The sequence below is a fragment of the Osmerus eperlanus genome, chromosome 14 (assembly GCF_963692335.1).
Source record: "Osmerus eperlanus chromosome 14, fOsmEpe2.1, whole genome shotgun sequence".
In the NCBI taxonomy this organism is placed as follows: Eukaryota; Metazoa; Chordata; class Actinopteri; order Osmeriformes; family Osmeridae; genus Osmerus; species Osmerus eperlanus.
The window spans coordinates 12,582,915-12,605,099 of record NC_085031.1 but is presented as its reverse complement, the minus strand read 5'-3'; the positions used below and the strand labels follow the sequence as shown (position 1 = coordinate 12,605,099).

Below are 22,185 nucleotides of genomic sequence, written 5' to 3'. Positions count from 1 at the left end.
CTGTTTCACCCTAAAACAGAATCCCACAGTCCTAATTTGAAACCTATATACGGTAGTTTCCACGGTGACCATGTGACCCCCGGGGCCTCACCTGAGGCCGTCCATCTCCTCCATGTCATCCAGCGTGATCATGCCGTCTCCCAGGACGATGTGCAGCAGCCCATTGGGAGCAAACAGCAGTTGTCCTCCCAGATGCTTCCTGTGGAGCTCCGCCACTTCCATCAGCACGTGCACCGTCCTAGTGTCCACCTGGTTGGGGTTCTTCCTAAAGGTGCGGCCCAAACACGGCAGTGTCAGGTACAACAGCACTTATGAGACATTACGTACAACTGGCCTCATCTCAACTCTTCAAACTAGTGTGATCAGACAATGCAGAGACTAATTAAGAAACGTATAATGTATGTGGTGTGCATGTCCTGATAAAGAAGGGGATTGATGTTATGGAGCAAAAGTAAACTGACATGCATCAACAAGCTCCAGCATTGAGTCGGTTTCATTTGTTTTCTCTAGGCATTTTGACATTAACTGATGTGTCGTCAAATCGTCAAAAATCTAACGTGGAGTGGAGCTCAGAGTTGTAATCAAATCCTTCAAACGTAAAGCTTGGGGTAATAAAAGGTTTAATGAGGTGTTATTTTGGGCAACAGTTTTTGACAGTAAGATTCCTAGTGTTTTGCCAGAGAAGGATTAACACGTTTAGGCACCGACTCTAGAAATACCAAAGCAGGATTCATCTGTTTATTGCATGGCCCATGATGATGCTGGCAAGATTATAATTGCAGCTTTGACAAAATTAAGTCTTTAAAGCAAACGTACAACGGTGATTACGATAATAAAACGTAATACTTTAATGGGTTAGTTAGAAGTTTGTTTTCTTATTCGCGTGTCGTTGTGCAATAGGCGCAGTGGTCTCTAAGCTGCAGAATAAGACAACACCAGAGGAGTCATTTAGACACGTTGTATAATTATATCATTATATGCTTCTAGAAATGCCATCGCTGACAGTAAAGGCGTTTTTGAGGGACTGGTGTGTATTTGGGAATATATCCAAACCCACAAAAAAAAATGTCTATCAACTCTCCTACACGCATATTTTACAAACGTATTATACAATATTTTATTCCAAACGCTGCAAAGGTCACAGGCAAGATCAGTTGAGTTATTTGGACCAAGAATGGTTTAGGGGTTGAATACTGTTGGACTATGACATAACAACACAAAATAAGAACAGTTTTTTTTTTCTGTTTTTTTTTCTTGACCACAGGGTCCCCATTACCTGGAGACAGTGTACTCGACCACACGGAGAATGTGGTCGTGCGGTCCGCTGGCCCAGCGTTCCTGGTTGGTGGTGTAGGAGACGTAGAGCTTGCCGTTCTTCTTGTAATTGGGGTGGAATGCCAGGCTTAGCAGGCCTCTTTCATCACCGCCCTGCAGTCAGATGAGAAGCACAAAGGATCCAAGAGTTAATTATGTTCCCTTTCGCCTCTCTGCTGTGTCCCAGCTAGAGTCAAAGCCAATCCCCCTGCCCCCCCCACACACACACACATCACACACACTTAAAGCCAATTGCCCCCCACCTTGTCTCTTTCTTGCCATTACTTTCTCTCTCTTTTCTTCTCCTCTTCTTCTAATTCTCTCACATTCCCTTTCTCACTTGTCCTTTATTCTCTCCATCCCGCTTGCTAGCTCTCTTGCCATCGAGGTCTCTATAGATACCCTGTCACACTGATACCTCCACCCACCCCCCCACCTCCACCCTGCCTGACCACTGCATTACACACCATTATAAAACATTTGACTCTGGGCAGTGCCCCACCCTCCATACCCCCATCCCGTGTCTTTCCATCCTGGTTGTGTGTGCCCGTCCCAAAGGTTCGAGGGAATGGGGGGCGGCGGTGGTGGTGGTGGGTGGGGGGGTGCGACGCCCCGAGCCCTCCCGGCGGCCTCCATTGTGCGGTGATTTGTGTGTGTAATCTTCGGGGGATATCCGTGAATGCTGCGCTGAGTGGCTGAAAGAATTTATTAGCTCACTCGCAGTTCATAGAGAGCACAAAAGTGCAGGGTCCTTCATTGCCTTCTTTCTCCACCTTCACCCCCCAACCCCCACTCCCCCAAATCTAAGCTAAATTCTAGAGAGAGAGAGAGAGAGAGAGAGAGAGAGAGAGAGAGAGGGGGGAGAAGAAAGAGAAGGAAAACCTAAACAAGGAAGGGGCTGCCAACTCCCACTGTCTTGGCAACATGTTTAGAAAACATCTAAATTGCTTGTGTAATACGTAAACCTTTGTCTCACCCCGGAGGCTACCACATCTGTTGTCACTACCATGGTGGTCCTCCCATCATAGTTAGTTGTAATAAGCAGCTATAGCGTTTCAGTCCCTGAGGCAAGTCGGTCAGGTCGGTCCTTTTTTTGTGTGTGTGCCTCCCTCTATCCCCTTCTGAACAAAGGAATGGACAGAACGCCAGGCTTGGGTGTTAAGAATGTTTCAAATGTGATTCAGACATTTTTGGGGCTTTTTGGTTTTCATCCCAAAACAGCATGACAGCTCTCTAAAATTCAAGAATGAAGACAATAAGGGGATGGGGGGGGGTCCCCAGTTCTCCTGCTGCCCCCCTAGAAAGGTCGGACCTGGTGGCATCAGGTCTGGGACGCGCAGGGCAGTATCAGCCGTTTGGTATTCGCTCTCAAAATATTTAACAAGGAATTCGGCAAAGAGAGGAGCAGGAGGTGGTCTGTGTTTTGGACGTCGGTGGAAGAAGGCTTTAGAGAGAGGTGTAGTCCGTGTCACCAGGCCAAGGAACACACATCATAAATTGGTTCAAGTGCGTTGGATCCCCCAGTTGTGTTTGGACTGCACTGGGCCAGGCCCAGGCCAAACACAGCGGTGACATAGTCCACATGGTCACGTCAGCGGCATGACTGCACACATTGGAATGTGATGAAAATGTCCACCTACGCCAATAGAGACACAAGTTTGGAGACGGGGTGCTCCCATCGATCCAAGAATGAGGCGAGAAGTTGTGAAAGGTGACAAATAAATCTCAGCTCCAAAGACAACAGTTCCTCTCCGCAAGAATTTATGATCCCTACTAAATGTCAGATCAATGTGGTCCAATAAAAGGTGGTGGGCTGGGATGCATAAAGCAAGCTGCAGGTCGATGCTGGTAATACAAGATTCCCTTCACGAGGGGACGTGTAAGAAAAAGTATTGTTTGGATTTTTTCAGAGGGGGGCCTTCCCGATCCACCTCAAAAATACTTGACCCACATGTCAAATCTGGAGGTTCAGTGACCCGGATCCCAAAAATAAATACAGTGAGCGGGAGCAGGTCCGAGAGCGGAATTCCTGAGCAGCCGTAGCTGTGATCTGAAGCCAGTGAGACCACCATGAGACGCCGAGGTCTCTCAGACTGAAATGTTAGTTCCTGAGTTAATCAGCAGCTACTGCAGAAGCAGGCCCACAGTATCACCAGGCCATGGAAAACACAACTCTCCACTGGAGCTTCTCTCCCACCAGGGCCAATGTGGAAACTTTGATCAGGACGAAACACTAACCTGGGCTTGATATACTGTATGCACTGCTGCCAGAGTTAGAGGTGTGGAGAGACTGTTGGCAACCTTCTCCAATTGGTAGTTATTATGTGGAGTTACAGTGTAACCAGAACATTGGCTCCATCATTGACATAAAACACTAGGGGAGTTGTTTTGGGTAGGTTTTACTGTGTGTGGGGTCGAGGACTTCTACATCCAGACATCCTCTGTTCTGACATCCCCCTTTCACCCCCACCCCTAAACACACACACAGACACACTCCCCTCTCCCCCTAAAGTGAGCGGTCATAAGAGAACACTGCTGTCTCGTTGCTGGGGACAATGCACCCGATGATGTCATTGTGGTCCCTCCCTTCACAACAGTCAGCCTCCACAAAACACGTTGCCATGTCAACCTGCAACTAGTCATTATCATTATTCTTCAACAGTCCATTAGAGGGTTTGAGACTTATACATTTTTTTTGTACTTCCCCAAACACCTGCTTGAACTTTTATTTCTCAATGTTGGTTCAGGATATTTCTCAGCCACATTCCACAGAAGGTTGGGAAAGCAAGGTGGGGTGAGGTAGAAGAGGGTTGTGTAAGCAAATCCCAGTTGAGTTCCACAGACCTGGAAACCACTCCACTTATAGTGGAAAAGAGCTGAGGTGATTGCACAGGAGAAACTTCTATCCAGGCCCTTGATGCCTAGCTGGGCTGACGAATTGTTGCCCGGCAACTCTTGATCTTCACTAACTCGGACCGTCCGCCAGGAAAACAATGCCCTCCAACCTCCTTTCCTCAAAGGCAAATGTTCACAGTCACCCCCCCCCCCCCCCCCCCCCCGGACAGCCCCATCTTCCATCTCCTCCCCAGTTCTCTGGCACAATAAAACCAGAGAGCCAGTTCAATGTGTCCACTCCACCTGTTAACACTTGTTAATATTACGACAGGACTGTAGCTCAGGCTGAAGGCCTAGAAACGAAACCTAGAAATCTTGGAAAACACCCACACCTTTCAAAAGGGGTGTACATGTTGGTGCTAACACATGATGTTCATATTGGACGATTGACATGACCTGAAATGTCCACATAATTTCCCTAGCACTACCGTACGGCCAGGCGGGCTATAACATGAATGGGATAATAGTGACAATAGTGACATGAACACGACTTGGGGCCTGTGGCTCTCGTTCACCAGTGTGACAGCACAGAGGAGGGCTCTCGTTTCTCATGGACAGGGTACTTACGTTGGGGAGAGCCACGTTTGCGTTCCCCGGGCTGGGGGAGTCTGACAGCTGTGTGTGAGAAGCGGGATGTAGAGAATAACACGTGGGGAGCGATTAGTTTTTTTTTCGTGAAATATTTCATTACGGGCCTCTTGCTCCCTGTCAGACAGGCTAATACACTTCAATGGGGTGTTAACCCACACGGTTATCGGACTGGCACATGAAAACCAATTTCGCTATCACTGCTGGAACCTGGGTGCGTTTTTGGAACACAAGGCCGATCGGTCACTGTTTATTGAATCAAAGATGACATTTGATGTGTTTTTTAGGATAGACGTATAGCCAGTGCTAAATACAGCAAGGTTTATGGGAGTTTCTACATGTGGGAATGTATGTGGGGATTTTGCTGTGTAGCATCTGGAAGCGGGTTCCTTGGAGAGAAACAACAGCCACAACAAGTGAACTGTGGAAGATTGCTTTGTAGCCAAACGTCGCTATTAGATGCTGGGGCTCAGCTGAAACATACTAAATAGCCTGGCACAGCTGGCACAGTCATAAAACCAGTCATAAAATAAATTCTTCTTGTGTGTGGCATCTTTATTAGGATGTACCGCTTTGAAGCAGCTAATCCAACGCCTGGCCTGTGACAACAGCAAATCATCAAGAGGCTGGGCTCCCAATGAGCCATAGCCATTTAGCTGTGACATCTGAAAGGCCCTGATCCAATGTGATTGGGGACTAAAATCATTGCAGTTGAAGGATGAAGGAAGGATATCAGAATTTGTCACTAAGGCAACAGAGGGCAAGACAGACCGACCTCTGTGAGTAGGTGTGTACTGTAAATTAGGAGGCTCTATAGAGGGAAGAGAATGCCAGTAAGAGTTTTGTACTCTTTCTTAAACAAACCCCTGAAAGGACAGGAAGATATATGTGTGTGTGTGTGGCGGAGGAGAGCAGAGATTGAGTTTCAGGAGAACACCCACGGCGATGCAGAGAGACTCCACGTCAGCGCAGCTTTGTTTCCGAGCGAATCGGCTTAATTGTCACTGGGGGGATCGCAGGACGAGGGTGAGCGAGAGAATTGGGGGGGGGGGGGGCTGTGGTGATTCCAGGACAGGGCAAACACAGTACATTGCAATCAAAGCACATGCAGGGGGGGTGTGTGAGGGACAGCGACAAACATGTTATCTACTCCTCATACCCCCCCATCCCACTCCACGATTCCCGAGAGACTCCTGGGTTCTCTATCCCTCCATCTGTGTAGATTGAGCCACGTCCTGTTGATGCAGCAGAGTAAACATCTTAGCCCTCCCCTGGTGCTGACACCCCGACCTAGGGGCGGGCCTGAGCCACCTCCAATTACTCTAATGATTGTTTTATCCGCAACCAGTTAGGTTTAATGATGATAAGACGCAGGCTGGAAGGTTGGTCCCGGTGGACCTGTTTGTTTGCATGTCCAGCCATTGGGCTGTGCTTAGCACTTCAGAGGCTCTGGTCCTTCTTTTTCCTGCAGGTTAGCGCGGGAGGCCTGCGTGATAGATAAACTGTGTGCTGTGGTGGCGTGTGCCCCACCATCATACCAACTCAAGCTCATCTCTCTGGTTAACATCTGATGCTATCTATCAATAAGCTTTTTTTTGTACCCGTTGTTGTGGTCGCTGGTAAATATCCGACAGTGTCTGAGATCGAAATACTGAAAAATGTTGGGTCAAAGTGGCAGGAAGCAGATGAGATATCCAAGAGAAGAAGAAAAAAAAATAAACACATTTCACGCCGGATTAAAAAACGATATCTGAAAGCTTCCAAATCCTTCACAGCTACGAGGATGGTGTTTCCACAACTGGCGCAATACAAGACAACGCTGCATGCCTCTGTAGTACATCTGGCTGGAAACCGCACAGCCCTCCAACGCTCAATACACACATCCAAGGCTTCCACAAAGAAAAAGAAAATTGAGAACGATTTCTACCCGGAGACCATGCCAACACAAAGCCTACTGCTAGAACGGCTGGTGGTGATTGCATTTCTTTCAAATTCACTTGTGGGTGTGCTTCCCTCGTCCTCCTTCCCTCTGAGAGTATGCCAAAACAAACGGCTGTAGAACATTATCTTTCAGGCGGAGGCTGGCCCTGGCCCTGACCACCCCAGGTCTCCTCTACAACTCTTATCCCGCTCTCTGGAAGTCTGACTTCCATACTGGTGGGAGGTCGGACTGACAGTCAGAGGGAGAGATTGAGCGAGCGAACGTTGAGAAAAAAGGCGATAATTCCCCTCTGAAGTGCAGACATGTCCTGGCTTCCTGTCTCGAGGAAACCGCAAAGTAGCATGGCGAGTGCTCTCTCTCCCTCTCTTTCACTCTCTTTTTCTTTCTCTGTGCCTTTGACACAAACCCCTTGCTATTAGAGAGAGAAAGGCCTAGACAGCGGAGAGATGTTTTCTTTAGCAATGGCAGAAAGACAGGGGCTGTGAGGGGAGAGACCAAAAACTGTCTTCTAGCTCCGTGTGAGACGCTGGGGTAATACGTGAGCAGAGAAAGTTTATCCTTTTTTTCTAGTTTTCCCCTTATGGGATATTTAGTGCTCGTATAGAAACAATGTGTAAGGCATTATGTAGGCAAATTAGGGAGCTATTACAACATCTTGTATAAATTAGCAGCAAATTAGCAGGGGGCATAATGTGTACCCTCACTTAACAAGAGGATAATAATGTGTAAGTTAGCCATGTGAGCAATTAATAAATGGCTGTTAGTTTGGTTAATTGCTAAATTGGGTGTTACAATGGTGAGTGAACTGGTTTTAAAAGCGATTTCGGTCCATGAGGCCCAAACGTTCCACATTTACAGTGGACACAATGACGTCAACGGCACTCTGAGGTGTTAACAATTCTTCTGGTGTGGTAAAATAAGAATGTCTCGATTTCTCCCTCGTCTCCAGCTAGTCTGGAAAGTGCCTACTTCAACTTTAACTGTCAACAACAGTAGGTAACAATATCATAACGATGTTTTCTCAACGCCAACCACAGTCCACCCTAAAGCTCGCATAGGCTAAAAACTTTTTAGGTATGTCTGAGGAGGACAGTCACTCCCCCCTATCAATTTTAGTTTTTAATTCCCTGCAGTAACCTTCCCTTCTCTCCCCCTTTCACCCCCTTTTCCTTTTCCCTCCCGCCTTCTACAACGCCTCTCCTTCTCACCTTCAGGCCGCTCTGCACCACCTTGTGGATGTCCAGGAAGGGCTCCTTCAGCAGCTCCATGCGGTGGGTGAGCACGCGTACGAAGCCCTCCCGCTCCAGCACGAAGAGGCGCTGGGAGCCGTCCCCACAGTGGACCACGTCCACAGGCTGCCGCAGCCCACTCAGCACCTCCTCGGCGCAGTAGCAGTTGTGCTTGTGCTTCTTGGGCGACCGGAGACTGTGGTGGTGGTGGTGGGGAGAGGGGAGGACAAAAGGTCAGGGGGTAAACAAGTGAGATAATCCTGTTAAGAGAGAGAGAGAGGGGGGGAGCAGAGTGGAAGGAGTGATGAGAGAGAGAGAGAGAGAGAGAGAGAGAGAGAGAGAGAGAGAGAGAGAGGATGTGGAGGTACAGAGAAAGAGCAAAGTATACATTTTGTTGATTTGTGGGAGGTAGGATAGAAAAAATCTTCACAGAGTATCATTGGCTTCCAGTCAGTTGCAGTGGATAATGTGCATTTGGGACACATAGTATGCTACCGACTCTTCAGGGGTTTTCAAGCTGTGAAACAACCGCTGCTCTAACCACAGTTGATATGTGATGTGGGAGGGGAACAGCACAGATCATTTTACCACACAGCTAGCTAACAACGCAACATTGCAAGATCAGCAGGTGGTTTTTGTTTTGTTTGTTTTCAACCTGTAAAAAAATACATCTGCGACTGGATTTAATTGGAAAATCCTCTCTCCTCATAGACAGGGTGGCTTGGACTTCTCAGAATGAGGGATGAAAAGGATGACAAAAAAAGGAGGAGAGGGGAGGAGGAGGAGGGCAGGAGTGCATCTTTGGAGCATAGTCCGTAGTCATCGTCCTCTTCTCTCTTTTCCAGAGTCCCTCTAGAAGCTCTCAGGACTGCCAAAAGGAACGATGTATCTCTCCTCAACCTCAATCGGAGACCGAGGGACCAATCAAACGGCAAACAGCAAAGGTACTTTGGGGAGGTTTTTTTTATGCCCTTTGAGAAAATATTGTGGCTAACTTGGTGACCTCTTGTCAGTAAAGTGACAGTATCGCCCCACACACCGTTTTTTTTGTTTTGTTTTTTGGGTGGTGGTGGTGGTGGTGGGGATTTGGCATGCCATACCAAAGCTTTCACCTAGTCTCGGGGGCTTCCCTCAAAAGGGTTAAAGGTCAAAGCTGCCTATGGTGGGCAGGGAGAGGGGTAGGGTGTATGGAGGGAGTGGGGTAGGGTGGAGGGTGGGGTGGAGGGAGGGAGTGGGGTTGCCAGTGACGCAGGCTAAGCAATTTCATTGTGCGTCCAAAGCTGGGGTGAATTTACCCTGAACAAACACCAAACAAAAAACAGCTTTGGGATCAGAAAAGCAGTTTGGAGTGGCGGGGGCATTCCGGAACACGTGGTTGGAGCCGCATCAGTGACCTCCCCCTTCACAGCAAATTGGGACATGGCTGTCAGACTGGTGGCCAGTCAGAACTATATCTGGTTTTGTGTGATGAGTAAGAGTGACAAATTGCAGCACTGTGGTCAGCAAGAGATGACCTTGAACAGCCTTATGTGAGGAATATTATGGGAACATTTGATATATTTAAAATAGATGGCACAATTGAACAAAACCTCAGATTTATGGGAGACAAACTAACCTATTGTCTTCTAGCTTCTCATCTCCCAAGTAGTTGGAGTCTTGGCCCCTCGGTTGCTTTCGCTGAAAGTCTGGGAAGCACAAGCCGCCGTCCCTCCTCCCATAGTACTGGCAGAACTCATCCGCATCAGCTTGGAATAGCTCTGAAACACACAGACACACACAGACACCCACACAGACACACAGATAAACAGACAGACGTTAGACAGAGATAGACACCTAACTGACAACATACCAGCTATAATTATTAACCATAGCAACAGCTGTGTGTGTGTGTGCCCGTGTGCGAGTGTAAGTGTGTGTAATGTGTTAGGGGTTGAAGAGTATGAGTTTGGCTAGACAAGCCAAAGCCTGGCTAGACAAGCAGAGAAAAGTTGAGCGAGTTAACAGAACGCTGCCTTCAGACAGGTAATGGTGTTTGCTTCTCCAACTATGGAGCAAAGCTTACTTTTTCTGGCAAATAAAGAGATTCTGATTCCGCTGTCCATGTTTCTTCAAGACACCTACAAAAGCCCAAGGCACAGCAATTGGATGATGATTACATGTAATGTAAGCTATGATAGAACTAATCATTGAATTAATCAAAGGACTGTCTTTTATTCTAGTCGGTTCAATGACACCGAGGAGTGAAGCAAAAAACGAAGAAATGGATGGTTGGAGCACGGCACGATGTTATCGAATGATTCTGCGGCATATGGGCGCAGCATGTGTAACGTGAGAGGCCTTTAATACAACGTCTGCCTGTTTAATGAACGGCCTAGTCTTCCAAACACACATACAACCACTTCAAATTTTTAAACTGATAAATATTCCACTCAAATCCAAATAAAGAAATGATGTTCTCCAATGCTGATGGATGGCATTCGGCAGTATTGGTTTGGAGTTTCAAAGCAAAAATGCCATTGCTGTTTCACCCCCAGACCTTTATTTCTTTTGGACCCACCAGCTGATTTAACGCTGTTCCAATGTCGTGCGAACAAAGTGATCTAGGAAAACATTGCAATCAGACACAGGCGCCTCACCCACCTCCAGGGTCCAGGTAGTCACTCACAACATTATTACAAGTTTCAATACCCCCCCCCCCCCCCCCCCCCACCACACACACACACAGACGGCAGAAGAAACTGTGTAAATCCAGGAGCCCCTACGCGACCTAAAAACAACCTTGCCAGTTAAATTTTTCCCGGGCCAGTCCCTCTGACGATGAGAGGAGAGCAAACATGCCAGGGATAAAAACACAAACAGGACTCCCTCTCTTCTTCCTTTCATCTCATCCCCCACTCCGGGCTTCCCCCCCACACACCGACCACAGGGCCTGACCAAACCATAACTGGAGGTGATAGGATATCCTCCCAAACATCTAAACACAACACAGAGATCAAACACACACTCCAAACAGACACACAAACACACCGGGAGAACTCCCAGGCAATGCCACCCACCTACATGTGTTCAAGTTATCTTAATCATGCTGGTCGGGGGACCTCAGGTGCAGGGAAAGAAGGGGAGAGGGAGGGAAAGAGGAAAGGAGAGAGCGAGGGTGAGAGGGAGGGAGGGAGAGAGAGAGAGAGAGAGAGAGAGAGAGAGAGAGAGAGAGAGAGAGAGAGAGAGAGAGAGAGAGAGAGGGAGGGAGGGAGGGAGGGAGGGAGGGAGGGAGGGAGGGAGGGAGGGAGGGAGGGAGGGAGGGAGGGGAAGGGAAAGGAGAGGGTGAAGGGCCTGGATGTTAAAAGTGAGAGTCAAGCCAGTAAATGTCTTTATGGAGAAATGACGAGTTAAGTACATGGCCTAATCTGGAGCAGGGGGAGGATTTCACTGGAGCAGGAGGACATTTTAGGATGCTGTAAACGCTACCGTTTCACTTAAATACTGTTAGTCAGCTGTCTGAAACATGCTTATCTCCATGTTCCAGCAAACAAGTACAGAGCAGGAGCTTGAATTTTGTCAGGAGAATTATTGTTTCTCTTGATGCAAATATAAGTGTTACTGAATATAAAATGTGGGTACTTTAGTATGTCACCATAATTGTCACCACTTATAATGGCCACAAACATAAACCATCTGTTGTTAAAAATGACAAGCTGTTCAAGCTCTTTAACCCAAAAGAAATGAAAAAAGAATTCCACAGGTGAAAACATTGCTGTATTTAGAATTATATGTACTTAGAGGTCTGTCCAATTTAGGCAATTTATGTTGAAATGAATCCCTAAACATATGGCAGGGAGCAGCATAGCCTCCTCAACAAGGCCCAGTTTTATTGTACTGGCCCTCAAAAAAACTGTAGAGGGAGAAAGAGAGAAAACCTTCATCCACATCCCTGCTCCCCAGCGCTAAAGTTATACATCCATCTGGTTATCTTCCAAGACAACCTGGGTGGCCACCCAAAGTACTTGACATCTTGATGCACTTCAGCAGTTTTACATATACACAACCTTTGTAGAAAAATAAATGTGTCATTCGTCACCACATATGCTGATCTGCAAAGGGGAGGGAGGAGTGAGGCTGGGGAGGGAGGAGTGAGGCTGGGGAGGGAGGAGTGAGGCTGGGGAGGGAGGAGTGAGGCTGGGGAGGGAGGAGTGAGGCTGGGGAGGGAGGAGTGAGGCTGGGGAGGGAGGAGGAATAACTCCCCCTCTGGCTCCGGTTCGCCGTCTCGAGCCCCCTGTTGATCTCCCCCCGTCACTGCGTCTTGTCCACTAACTGGCTAGTAATGTAACCCCTCAATCCCTCTGTCTCTCCCTCCCTTTATATATATTTTGCTCCATTAGCCTTCCCTTCCTATGAGCACTTATGTGTCAAACAGCAAACCCTTGTTGATTGTGTGTTTGTGTGTGTGTGTGCGAGTGGGAGTAAGGGTCGCGTGCTGTGCGGGTGGGTGGCTCGCAGCACTGTGTTTGAATGTTTGAAACACTGTTGTCTGTTTGCAAATTTAGGGCAGATCTAATCTGTTGTGGTGATGTAGATAGGAAGAAGACTTGGCAAGAGGACGAGAAGACTTCAGAAGCCAGAAAAAGAAGAGTGTTTGATCACTGAGAACGTGCAGGTAACAGGCAAAAGCAGAGCTTCAGAGGAGCCAACAAAAGCTTAAAGGAACGGCAGCGGTGCTCCTAGCTCCGCACTGTACCATCATATTCAGTAGGAAACGTGTCAATTCAAATCATTAGCAGGTGTGTGTGTGTGTGTGTGTGTGGTTGGGGGGGGGGGATCTGAGGCCAGCAAGGCAGCACTCTGATTGTGTTTACGTTCCATCGAATTAACCACCAAGGAAAACAAACTGATGATGTTGAGTGGCCTTTTTTTAATTTATTTTTTTATAAACAAGGACATGGTCTGTGTCTGCTTTGGACCTGCTTACGCGTTCGTTTTAGTGGTGCTGGGGAGAGGTGAGGCAAGGCACGGAGAGGTGTCGGTGGGGGGGGGGGGGGGCTGTGTTAGGGGGTGAGGGGTGTTAATGTCTAGACTAGAGCCAGCATGCTTACACATCCACCACACAGTGCAGGGAGGGAGACAGGCAGGCTGGGCTGGGCAGCATTGGGGGGGCTGGGGGGGGGGCTGACATCAGCGTTCATGGAGCTTGCCAAATATGGACCCAGGGAAGAAACAGGTCATAAAATTATTCATTTAGCAACAGCTCTCTGGCAGATTATGTGTGTATGTGAGGGGTGTGTATGTGTAGGAGTGTCTGAGAGTGCGTATGTCTAAATATCAGATTGACGCGTAGTTATTCCAGGATTCTCATAATAGGGCCTAACCATCTGTTAAGGGCACATCTCAAAGGAGAGTCTCTGTGTGAACGAGAAAAACCAAAACAATAACCCACATTCAGAATCTAGAAAAAGCCACAATAATTTACAAATTCATTTAACTCGAAGCCCAGGAGAAATAAATCCCCTCCACCTGGTGCTGTTAAACAGCTCGGTGGGTTTAGCCTACTGCCCAAACTGTTAAAAAAAGAGCACAACAATTGTTGCTCCCTTGAGTGCCCAAGTGAGCAGACAAATTGTCAAAGTGCTGGTGGGTAGGCCACACTGTATGCCAGTGTGTGTGGGTAGCAGACCTTTTAACCCACGTGTGGGGGTAAGTGAAGCATCCAGACTGACTCATGGGAGGGCTGGGATCAGGTGAGGTAAGGCAGGATGAATAAATATTCGGATATTCCTCCTGACATGTCCGTTTGTTGTGCAAGTGAAAAACCTGCAAGTTTGGTTGGGAGTCAGGAGTTGGGAATTGTTTGATCTTTAGTGGGAGTTGACGGCCTGGTTACCTGGTATGTGTCCTCGGCAGGTATAGTAGAACTTGCGGCAGTAGTCCTGGCACAGACGTGGGAGGTCAGGCTCCCTAAGGGCAGTCTTTTCCGATTCAGGTGTGTGGAACAGCATCTGGGCGTCGGGTGAGCAGCGTGCACACTTGATCTCCTCCAGGAGCCGGCCACAGTCTGTATTATTGGTAGAGAAGATCTGTGGACCACACGCAACGAGGATCAATGGCTGATTAAAATTCTGGGGTGTTCTGACCTTTGACCCAACATACAAGAAAAATTATTCACACAGCTTTAAATTAGTGTACATGTTGTTGATAGTGTACCATTATCATAAGAAACTATAGCGCAATCTATAACACATCTTAAATGCTCCAAGGTTTAGATTCAGTTCGATTTATCTCACAACAGAAACTGCACCAAAATGAGTGTTGATTACCTTTTAATCTCACTTTTATAACAGTACACTCAAAGGAACACCCTGGTCTTTTTGAAAAAACAAACTCACTCAAGGCTTGTGTACCTAAGCGTACAAACAGTTAAGTTCAAATTACATTTCACATGACAGACAGACTCGGGGGGTCCTGAAATGGATGAAGCCGAATTAGGAGGGTTGAAGTGTTACTTAGGGTCACTAAACAAAAGTAAACAAAAGATTAAGCCCCGAAAAATTAGCAGGATTATTTACGCAACAAATTAGATGTAATAAAACACAATGTAATCTATGCTGTTTCCAGGCATGTGCTTGGATAGGCCAGCAGGCTGGTAGTGCTTTACTCTGTGTGAGGTCTGAGTATAAACATCAATTTAGAGATAGACAGGCACATCATTCCCGCACTGGTATCAACAAATTAGCAGTCTGTCTAAGTCAATTAGAACTGCAGACATGGGCTCAACATATGGACACCTCCCTCCCTCTTATTGAATGCAAAAACTACACTGGAGCACGACTCAGCCCTCTGCCCAACCTGTTAGAGGCTGTTTAGTGAACACACACACAGCTTACTGTACAGTACATCCAGCAGAACCCATCCAAAGATGGACTACACACTGTTTTCTCTACCGTCCTTTCTGCTGTCAAGACACATGCTACACAAACCCAGGACACTTCAGAGTTGGAGCGTATTTGTGGTGGCCTATTTTCCCACCGAGTATTGACATTTCAGCCTAAGCAAACAAGCAGGCAGGCAAGTGTCAGGTTAGCTCATTCCTGGAGGCGCGTTTTGAGTGGTGTGGCGTCCCCCGCCCCCCCACCAAACCATGCTGTGTAGAGATGAGGGCATGCCTGCCCTCCTGCTCTAAATTGCCCATTGATTCTGTGTGCCATGGGCTGGCAGAGGGTCCGTGGAGAGTATTTGTGTGCTTTCAGCCATGCCCTGTGCCCATATGTTGCCGGGATGGGCTCCAATGTTGCCATCACCCAAACCAGAACAAGAGGACCTTTGTTTGTTGTGTTTTGCTAAATTTCACCCAGTTGTTCCTCAAAAGTGAACGTTCTAACAAGGCTGAGATTAGTTTAAAACAGTGAACTAGAAGAGCATGGAAGACAATTTGCCCTAATCATTCACATCCACTAGCGTGACTTTCATACTGTAAGCTGCATAGGGTACACGCATATTTTGTTTTTATTACATTCATAGAGAATTATAGGCATAGTTTAACAAGCTAATGTGTATATAGGCTTTTGACACCAAGCAGCTGTTACAGGATTTTTCTTTTCTTTGATTGGATCCTCACAATGGCTTTTGTTAGTTAAATTGCTGGAACAAATATATCAATGCACAAAGACACACTTGAAAACAATCACTTGTCATTCAATCACTGACAATGTGGGGCTGAGAAGACCTCATAAGGTCCCACCATCAGAAATCACAGGGGAGGAAGAGAGAGAGATAGAGAGAGAGAGACAAAAGTGTAACCATTCAGTCTTAATACATGCTCACTGCTTAAGAAAGCCACCACACATTCAGCCTTCTTGGCTGCTGGAGAAAAGGAGCTCTGGTGAAGGCAACACTAAGACTGGTGTTAAAAAAGCTTTAACAAAACACTTGTCCACTGGGAATAGGTGTAAGTTAGTGAAGGAAGGAAGGGGGGGCACCAGTGGGGTGGGCGCAGGACAAATACCCTCTCAAAGGCATTAACACTTGGACAGGGTTGAGGACTCGGAGAGACTGATGTTCTCCAGCTTCACCCATTAGTGAAACTAACAAACACAATGGTGTTGTTATTCTTTAGCCATAAGCAAAAACGACTCCGTGTGTGGGCAGTGTAATGGGGAGGAGAAGTCGAGTCCTTTTTGTTCCATTCAGTTTTTCCTTCTTATTTGCATGACTTGAGCAAATTAAATGATGCAATATGGCTTTTTGTCACCAGACAAAGTGAGATACCACCCAGCGACATGTTTGCTGTTTACATAATAGGCATTTTTACTGTACTGTAAACTCAGTCTCATGAAATTAACAAATAAAAATCGAAATTAACCGTTTGCATTTTAAGTACATTTCATCACAAATATCCCGACATCAAAAATAAACATGATGATAAAATGATGATATAAGATGTCAAAAATGATATCTAGCGAATACATCTAGTTAATCTAAAACATCTAATCACTCAATGTTGGTCGACTTCCAGTGCTGCTGACTCACTTGGACAGCGCTCGTGCTGATATTTTGTTGCGAGAGTAAACGTAAAATGTTACGAGGGTTGATAACCATGGTAACAGAAGCGCGTTGGACACGCTCGAGCCAAAAACAGCTCCTACTAGCAAGCGATAATCGAAAATAGTCTCATTTATGGACCGAATACTGTTGAAGGCTTTCTTACAAACACTATGTCATCATTTATTGTATTCAAATAATATGAAGTTAACATTTAACTGACCAAGAAACTTACAAAAAACTGCGAAGAAGTACGAGTGAGGAGTGTGTCGTACTCGTAAGTGGTAGCTAGCATTTTCCACCATCCCCCATCATGATGTATCTTGTAAATTCAGCTGTCAACACCGCGGCGGAAGAACAATAACGCTGTAAATACGTTCCCTGAGGCGTTTGGCAGTAAAGACAGCACTTACAATGAAAGAATGCAACATGCAGAACATACCCTGGCGTCGCGCCGGTGGAGGATCTGATAGGCAGCTCGCCTGGTGGGACAGCAGGACCCACGAGGGTACAACCTGTGACAAACTTCTCCGCTGCTACTGCCGCTGTCCAGTGACAGTTTTCTTTCCCTTTTCTTCAGTCGCTTAGGCATGCTTCCATCATAACATCTCCGTCTTCTTGGGCTAATTTCTCCCTTCTCGCCGAATTTTGCATCTCCACATTCCCACACATTGACCGCTATAGCCAACATCAGCACAATTTTCAAATGCTTCATATTAAACGTAATGTTCCAAACAAAACGAATTTGGACCACTGACCAAGAAATGCAGTAATCCTGCCACTAAAGAGATTATATATTCAAAATCTCTACAGGTGTTGGCAACTTGTACTTATATAATGTCTGTGCATCAACACTATTTGTAAATAAAAACAGTAACACATAAATTAATAGAAGTGCTGATTATAATGGCAGTACAAAAAATATTTTAAAAACCATCATCTAGTATACAAACCAAAAACAAACAAACACTGAATTGCTATGAGCAGAGTTAGTGTCGTTCCCTCTGTAGTAAATTCCGTATTAGCACAGTGGTTGGTGCATTTGGTCAAAAAAGTAAGCACAAAGTTGTCTCCCTAGATCCTCAAAGCGCTCACATGTTTCTCCTTGCTCTTTCCTCCTTCTTTTTAACCAGCGCGCGAGAAGACGAGCAAGCGCAGTGACGTATGACAGCAACGGGTGCGCGCACTTGGCCCCAGTCGTGTATGCATCGGGGGGAAAATTGCCTCTCGGAACAGGACGGTGTCGTCATAGCGAAGAACTGAAGAGGTGCGATTTATCAGAGTGAGAGATGATATGTTGAGATGTACAATGATTCTTACAAGGAATGCAAGGAGCAAGTTGTAAACGATTATTCATGGCAAGTATGTGAGGGTAGTTGGGAAAGAACCCCAAACCATTCAAAAATGACAATTGCTCTAAAATTGTCACATTTCTTTGAATAATGAAGAAAAAAAATGGTGTCTCCGAACTTCAAAGCTTAACATATTACAAATGTTATGAGTCAATGATAACAGTATTATCCCATTCACTTCTTTCATTGAATGGATGTAAGAAGACTGTATTGTATAATATTGACATATATTCCCATATAGATAAACAATATTTATTTGTCATTAATATCATAGGCATAGGACCTGATCTGAAAAATGAAAACCCAGTGCATTCCCACGCAAAGCACACACTTTTCAAACTTGTATTCAAGGTATTCCTCTTCCTTTGAGGGCTTCTGATAAGACCGAGCCAAATGCGGGACAAACCCTCTTTCATTCCCTCTTCAGAGAGATTACATGATAACAATCCAAAAGGGAATGTCCAACTGTGGCAATTAAAGAAGAAAAAAAAAAAAAGATTTACTGGCTTATTTTGGATTCGCAAAGAGAATCGCAAAATCAGTAACATTGACCGCACCTGTTCTTCCTTGGGGGTCCCCGGCACTGACCAGAGCCCCAGCTTGGCTTATCGACCAAAATCTGGAGTAGTACAAATCCAGCAGGGCCTGATTTGACTGTGGGCAATCATGGAAATGACTCTCTCTTCGAATCTTAGCAGCACAGGCAGCAACAACAGACCCTGCCATGGTCTGACCTTACGAATTACCCCCCCCCCCTCCTCCCTCTGCTGCATTCTGAATCTGTCCTCGCATTCCTTGCGTTACCCCACTAGAGACATTTTTGGGCCAAGTATAGACAAGCTACTCTACAGTAAATGGGGTGAGATTCCCAAAGCTTTTAAGCGCTACCAGATCTTAAGTACATCCCGGGCTAAGGAGGTAACAATGATCTCAGCTCCTAGAAGCTTTTGGGAAACCGAACCCCCCCACCCCCACCCCACTTCCACCAGAACATACTGTAGCAAGAAAGAGAAACCGTCATGAAACCTGGACTTCAGCGTATTCAGAAGACGTCTCCGCTGGCAGGTCTGTTCGCGAGCAGCAGCGGAGGAATACAGCCGCATTGTTGAGCAGTGTGAAAACATGTGGGATACAGCTGTGGAGCAGAGGAGAGGACATCTGCTGGAGGGAGATAGACCAGCAAGGGGAATCACAGGGAGACAAACCACAGCTCTAAGCTAACCCAGTGTCCTGGTGTGGTGGAGGCTGGGGATTTTTTACACACAAACAGCAATGTAGCTACACAGTACAATAAATTACCCCCTGTTTTTGATATGCTTCGACTCTCTTTCTTGTGACATCTTAGTTTTCGGGGGTCATAGTTTTTTTATAAGCTGCTTTTAAGACAGTTTCAGACTTATTTTTGCTTCAAAATGCCCCATTTAAAATAAATGACTGTAATATTGTGCTACACATTATAGTATAGCTGGTTCTACTGTTAGATTACTATGAAAACCCTATTAATGTATTTATATACTATTGATCAACACATTTTTTGTAACATCCGAAAAAATATAGAATCTCAGAGAGAGAACATGATAATTCACGTGGCCGCAAACGCACCTGCCTTGCTTTTGTGTTTCTGCAGGGTCAGATGGGAAATTCTCACTTTTTTTTCTGTGTCTCACTCAGCACATGTCCCTCGCAGAGAGAGGACAGAGTATCGCACTGGGGGTATGGTTAGGTTTGACCACACGAGGATCAACAGCAGAGGTCTGGAACTCAGCATTGCTCTCACAGCCTTTCCCTCTGCGTGCTCTGTGGCAAGCATAAACAGCAAAATAGAAAAGGTTCTATATTAGAAAAGAGTAGATTGTTGCACCGAACTATATTGTCCTTGGTTTATTCTTTCCATTCTTTGCAGTTTTCTCGCTAACTCTTGTGACGGAAGCAGTCCTGTTGAGGAATAGGTTTCACTCCCATCTTTCCCAGCACCAAACCACAGTACCTCACAGGTTGTTAGAACACCTCAAGCCCCCTCTGAGCATGACAGCAGTGGCCATCATTCAACCATTGGTCCAGATGGGTTCACCTATGGAGCCACAGTTGCTGGTACCAGCCTTTTCTTTTTTACTTTCACACTGAACATCCCAGTTTGAACTTTGAGCCCAATGAGAAACATACGCAACACATCAACAGAAAGGGTCTGACTTGCCATAAGCTGTAAATATGAATGTCGGTATGCATTGTTCCTGCTGCTTTTTGGACTGGAGAATGTTAGTCATAATCATAAGCATATGCAGCCGTAAAAATGGGAGAGTATCTGCATATCTGTCCCACAGTTGCAGCAGTTTGCTTGTGACATAAACACAGGTGCATTCATGTTTTGTTCATGTTCATGTGTATCAACTTTATGGAGCCATTACAGTAGACCATTCCTCTTGAGTCAAAGTGTGGCCTCTTGCAAGAAACCATTACTGTCAGCTCCGAGTTCACAGCTACTCAACAATTTGAGTACTTCTCTTTCATCTCATCTATTCCTCACCTTCCAGCATACATCAGCATTGTGTAACTCTCACACCTTCTTGCTGAACTTTGTCAGTGTTTAGCCCCAGGACGCTAGGAAAGTGTTCACAGTGTCATTAATTGTCGTGACAACAGCTTAATGAGCCTTCGCCATCTGTTTATGAAAGCTTCAGAGGGAGAGAGAGAAGAAGAAGAACAAAACAAATCCAGTAGCGATTTCCAGCAGCGTGTGTGCACGATTTCCACTTGAAGGGATCTAAACACATAAGGACGTTTTAAGTGTAGTGACTTACGCAGAGTCATCCACTGTGAGTCAGAGGCTGATCCTGGGCCCAATGCCCGGTATCAACAGCCTCTAAATCACTGGCTTCAACCATCAGACCACACTGCCTTGCATTCTCAACCACCTCCCTCCTCTGCTCCCCATACCACCCCGAAGTGTCTTCAGGCACTGTTTGGCTAAAGTACACACACGGCATGAGTAACTGAAGCCACCCAGGGCTCTCTGGCTGGTGGCACGAGTCACAGACACAAGGTTACGCAAACAGAGAAGACTGAGTGGGGCCTATGAAGATGTTTACGTGACACTCGATGCCCAATCCATACGCTTGCGTGCAGACAAACACAATCACACTCCTTTGCACACACACTTTAGTAAACGCATGGACTTTCAGTCACAGATGCACATACACACCAGGCCACATTGTAATAGAAGAGGGCAGTGACCCGGGGGAAGGAAATGGACTGTAGCAGCATGGGATTGCAGAGTTCCTTCCAGGAAATATGGTACTGATCAGTGAATTTGCCCAGCGTTGCCCCTCAAGTCCTTTCCAAACAATGACCTGTGGGCTGTACCTGACCCCTGGAGGCCCAAAGGGCTCTCCATCACAAACAGAACCCTTCTCACATTTGCACCCTGTTAGCTATGTATTACAATTCAGAGGGAATCCGGTGAAGCCCCCCCTTTTCATGTCATTGCACATAACGTCCTCAATTATTCATTCAATCATTCAAATGACCAGAGGAGTTATCTGAGGTTGTAGTGTATGCTCCTCACTGTATGTGATGTTTTCAATGTTTTGGACCCCATGGTAGGATGTGGCGCATCCCTTAAGGCCAACAAGGGGTTAATCCCACAGATGGATGTCTTTTCTCGGTCCAATTATTTGTAAATGTTTCCAGTAGGGGTTAAACAGACCCCAAAGTAGGACCATGTTATGCACCGCACATATGTGTGCAAATTGCAGATTCATTACAGTTTAGCATCACTGCACTGCAAATGAATGGGAGGGGGAAGAGAGTGGTAAGTGCGGTCTGGTGTGGGCAGCATTGATGGTGGTCCCTGCCTGTCGATGCTCTCTTCCTCCCTCCCTCACTCTCTCCCTCCCTCGCTCCCTTCCCAGTACCCCATGCTCAGCCCATCTGTTCCTGCTTGGCCTCTCAGGCTCTCCATCAGGTAGGCAGAGCCGGCTATTGAGTGTTCCTCTCACCTTATGGCATTGGAACCAGCCAGGAGGAGAGAAGGAGGAGGAGGAAATAGGGGTGCATTACCATGTGCACGTATGTTGACATTAGGGCTGTGACACCACCACACACAAATAACAGGGAAATTACTATCTTATCCCTTTCATCTTTTTGGTTAGTTGGTTGGTTTCATTTCAACGGAATGACTCCTCAGTTCAGAGAAATTGTGACAAAGAAGAAAAAACACTTTGGATGCCACCTCTACTCTTGTTGTTCTTGGAGTGAACCACAGTTGAAAAGTTTTGTGTCTCATGACATGGAATATTGTCCAAATATCTTAATAGTGATTCAGACACATTCTCTCTGAGAT

The 22,185-nt window shown here is 46.3% G+C and overlaps 1 protein-coding gene across 1 annotated transcript in view; it reads right to left on the bottom strand.

The window, feature by feature from the left end:
• hhip (hedgehog interacting protein) overlaps positions 1–17,607 on the bottom strand; it is a 31,375-nt gene extending 13,768 nt beyond the window's left edge. Inside the window, exons 1-6 of the mRNA XM_062478040.1 lie at positions 16,937–17,607; positions 13,841–14,033; positions 9,584–9,725; positions 7,948–8,164; positions 1,277–1,428; positions 92–265 (exon numbers count right to left, since the gene is read on the bottom strand). Coding sequence (XP_062334024.1) covers positions 92–265; positions 1,277–1,428; positions 7,948–8,164; positions 9,584–9,725; positions 13,841–14,033; positions 16,937–17,209 — 1,151 coding nt within the window. The 5' untranslated portion in view covers positions 17,210–17,607. The remainder of the gene's footprint in view (positions 1–91; positions 266–1,276; positions 1,429–7,947; positions 8,165–9,583; positions 9,726–13,840; positions 14,034–16,936) is intronic.
• Between the last annotated feature and the right edge of the window lie 4,578 nt (positions 17,608–22,185).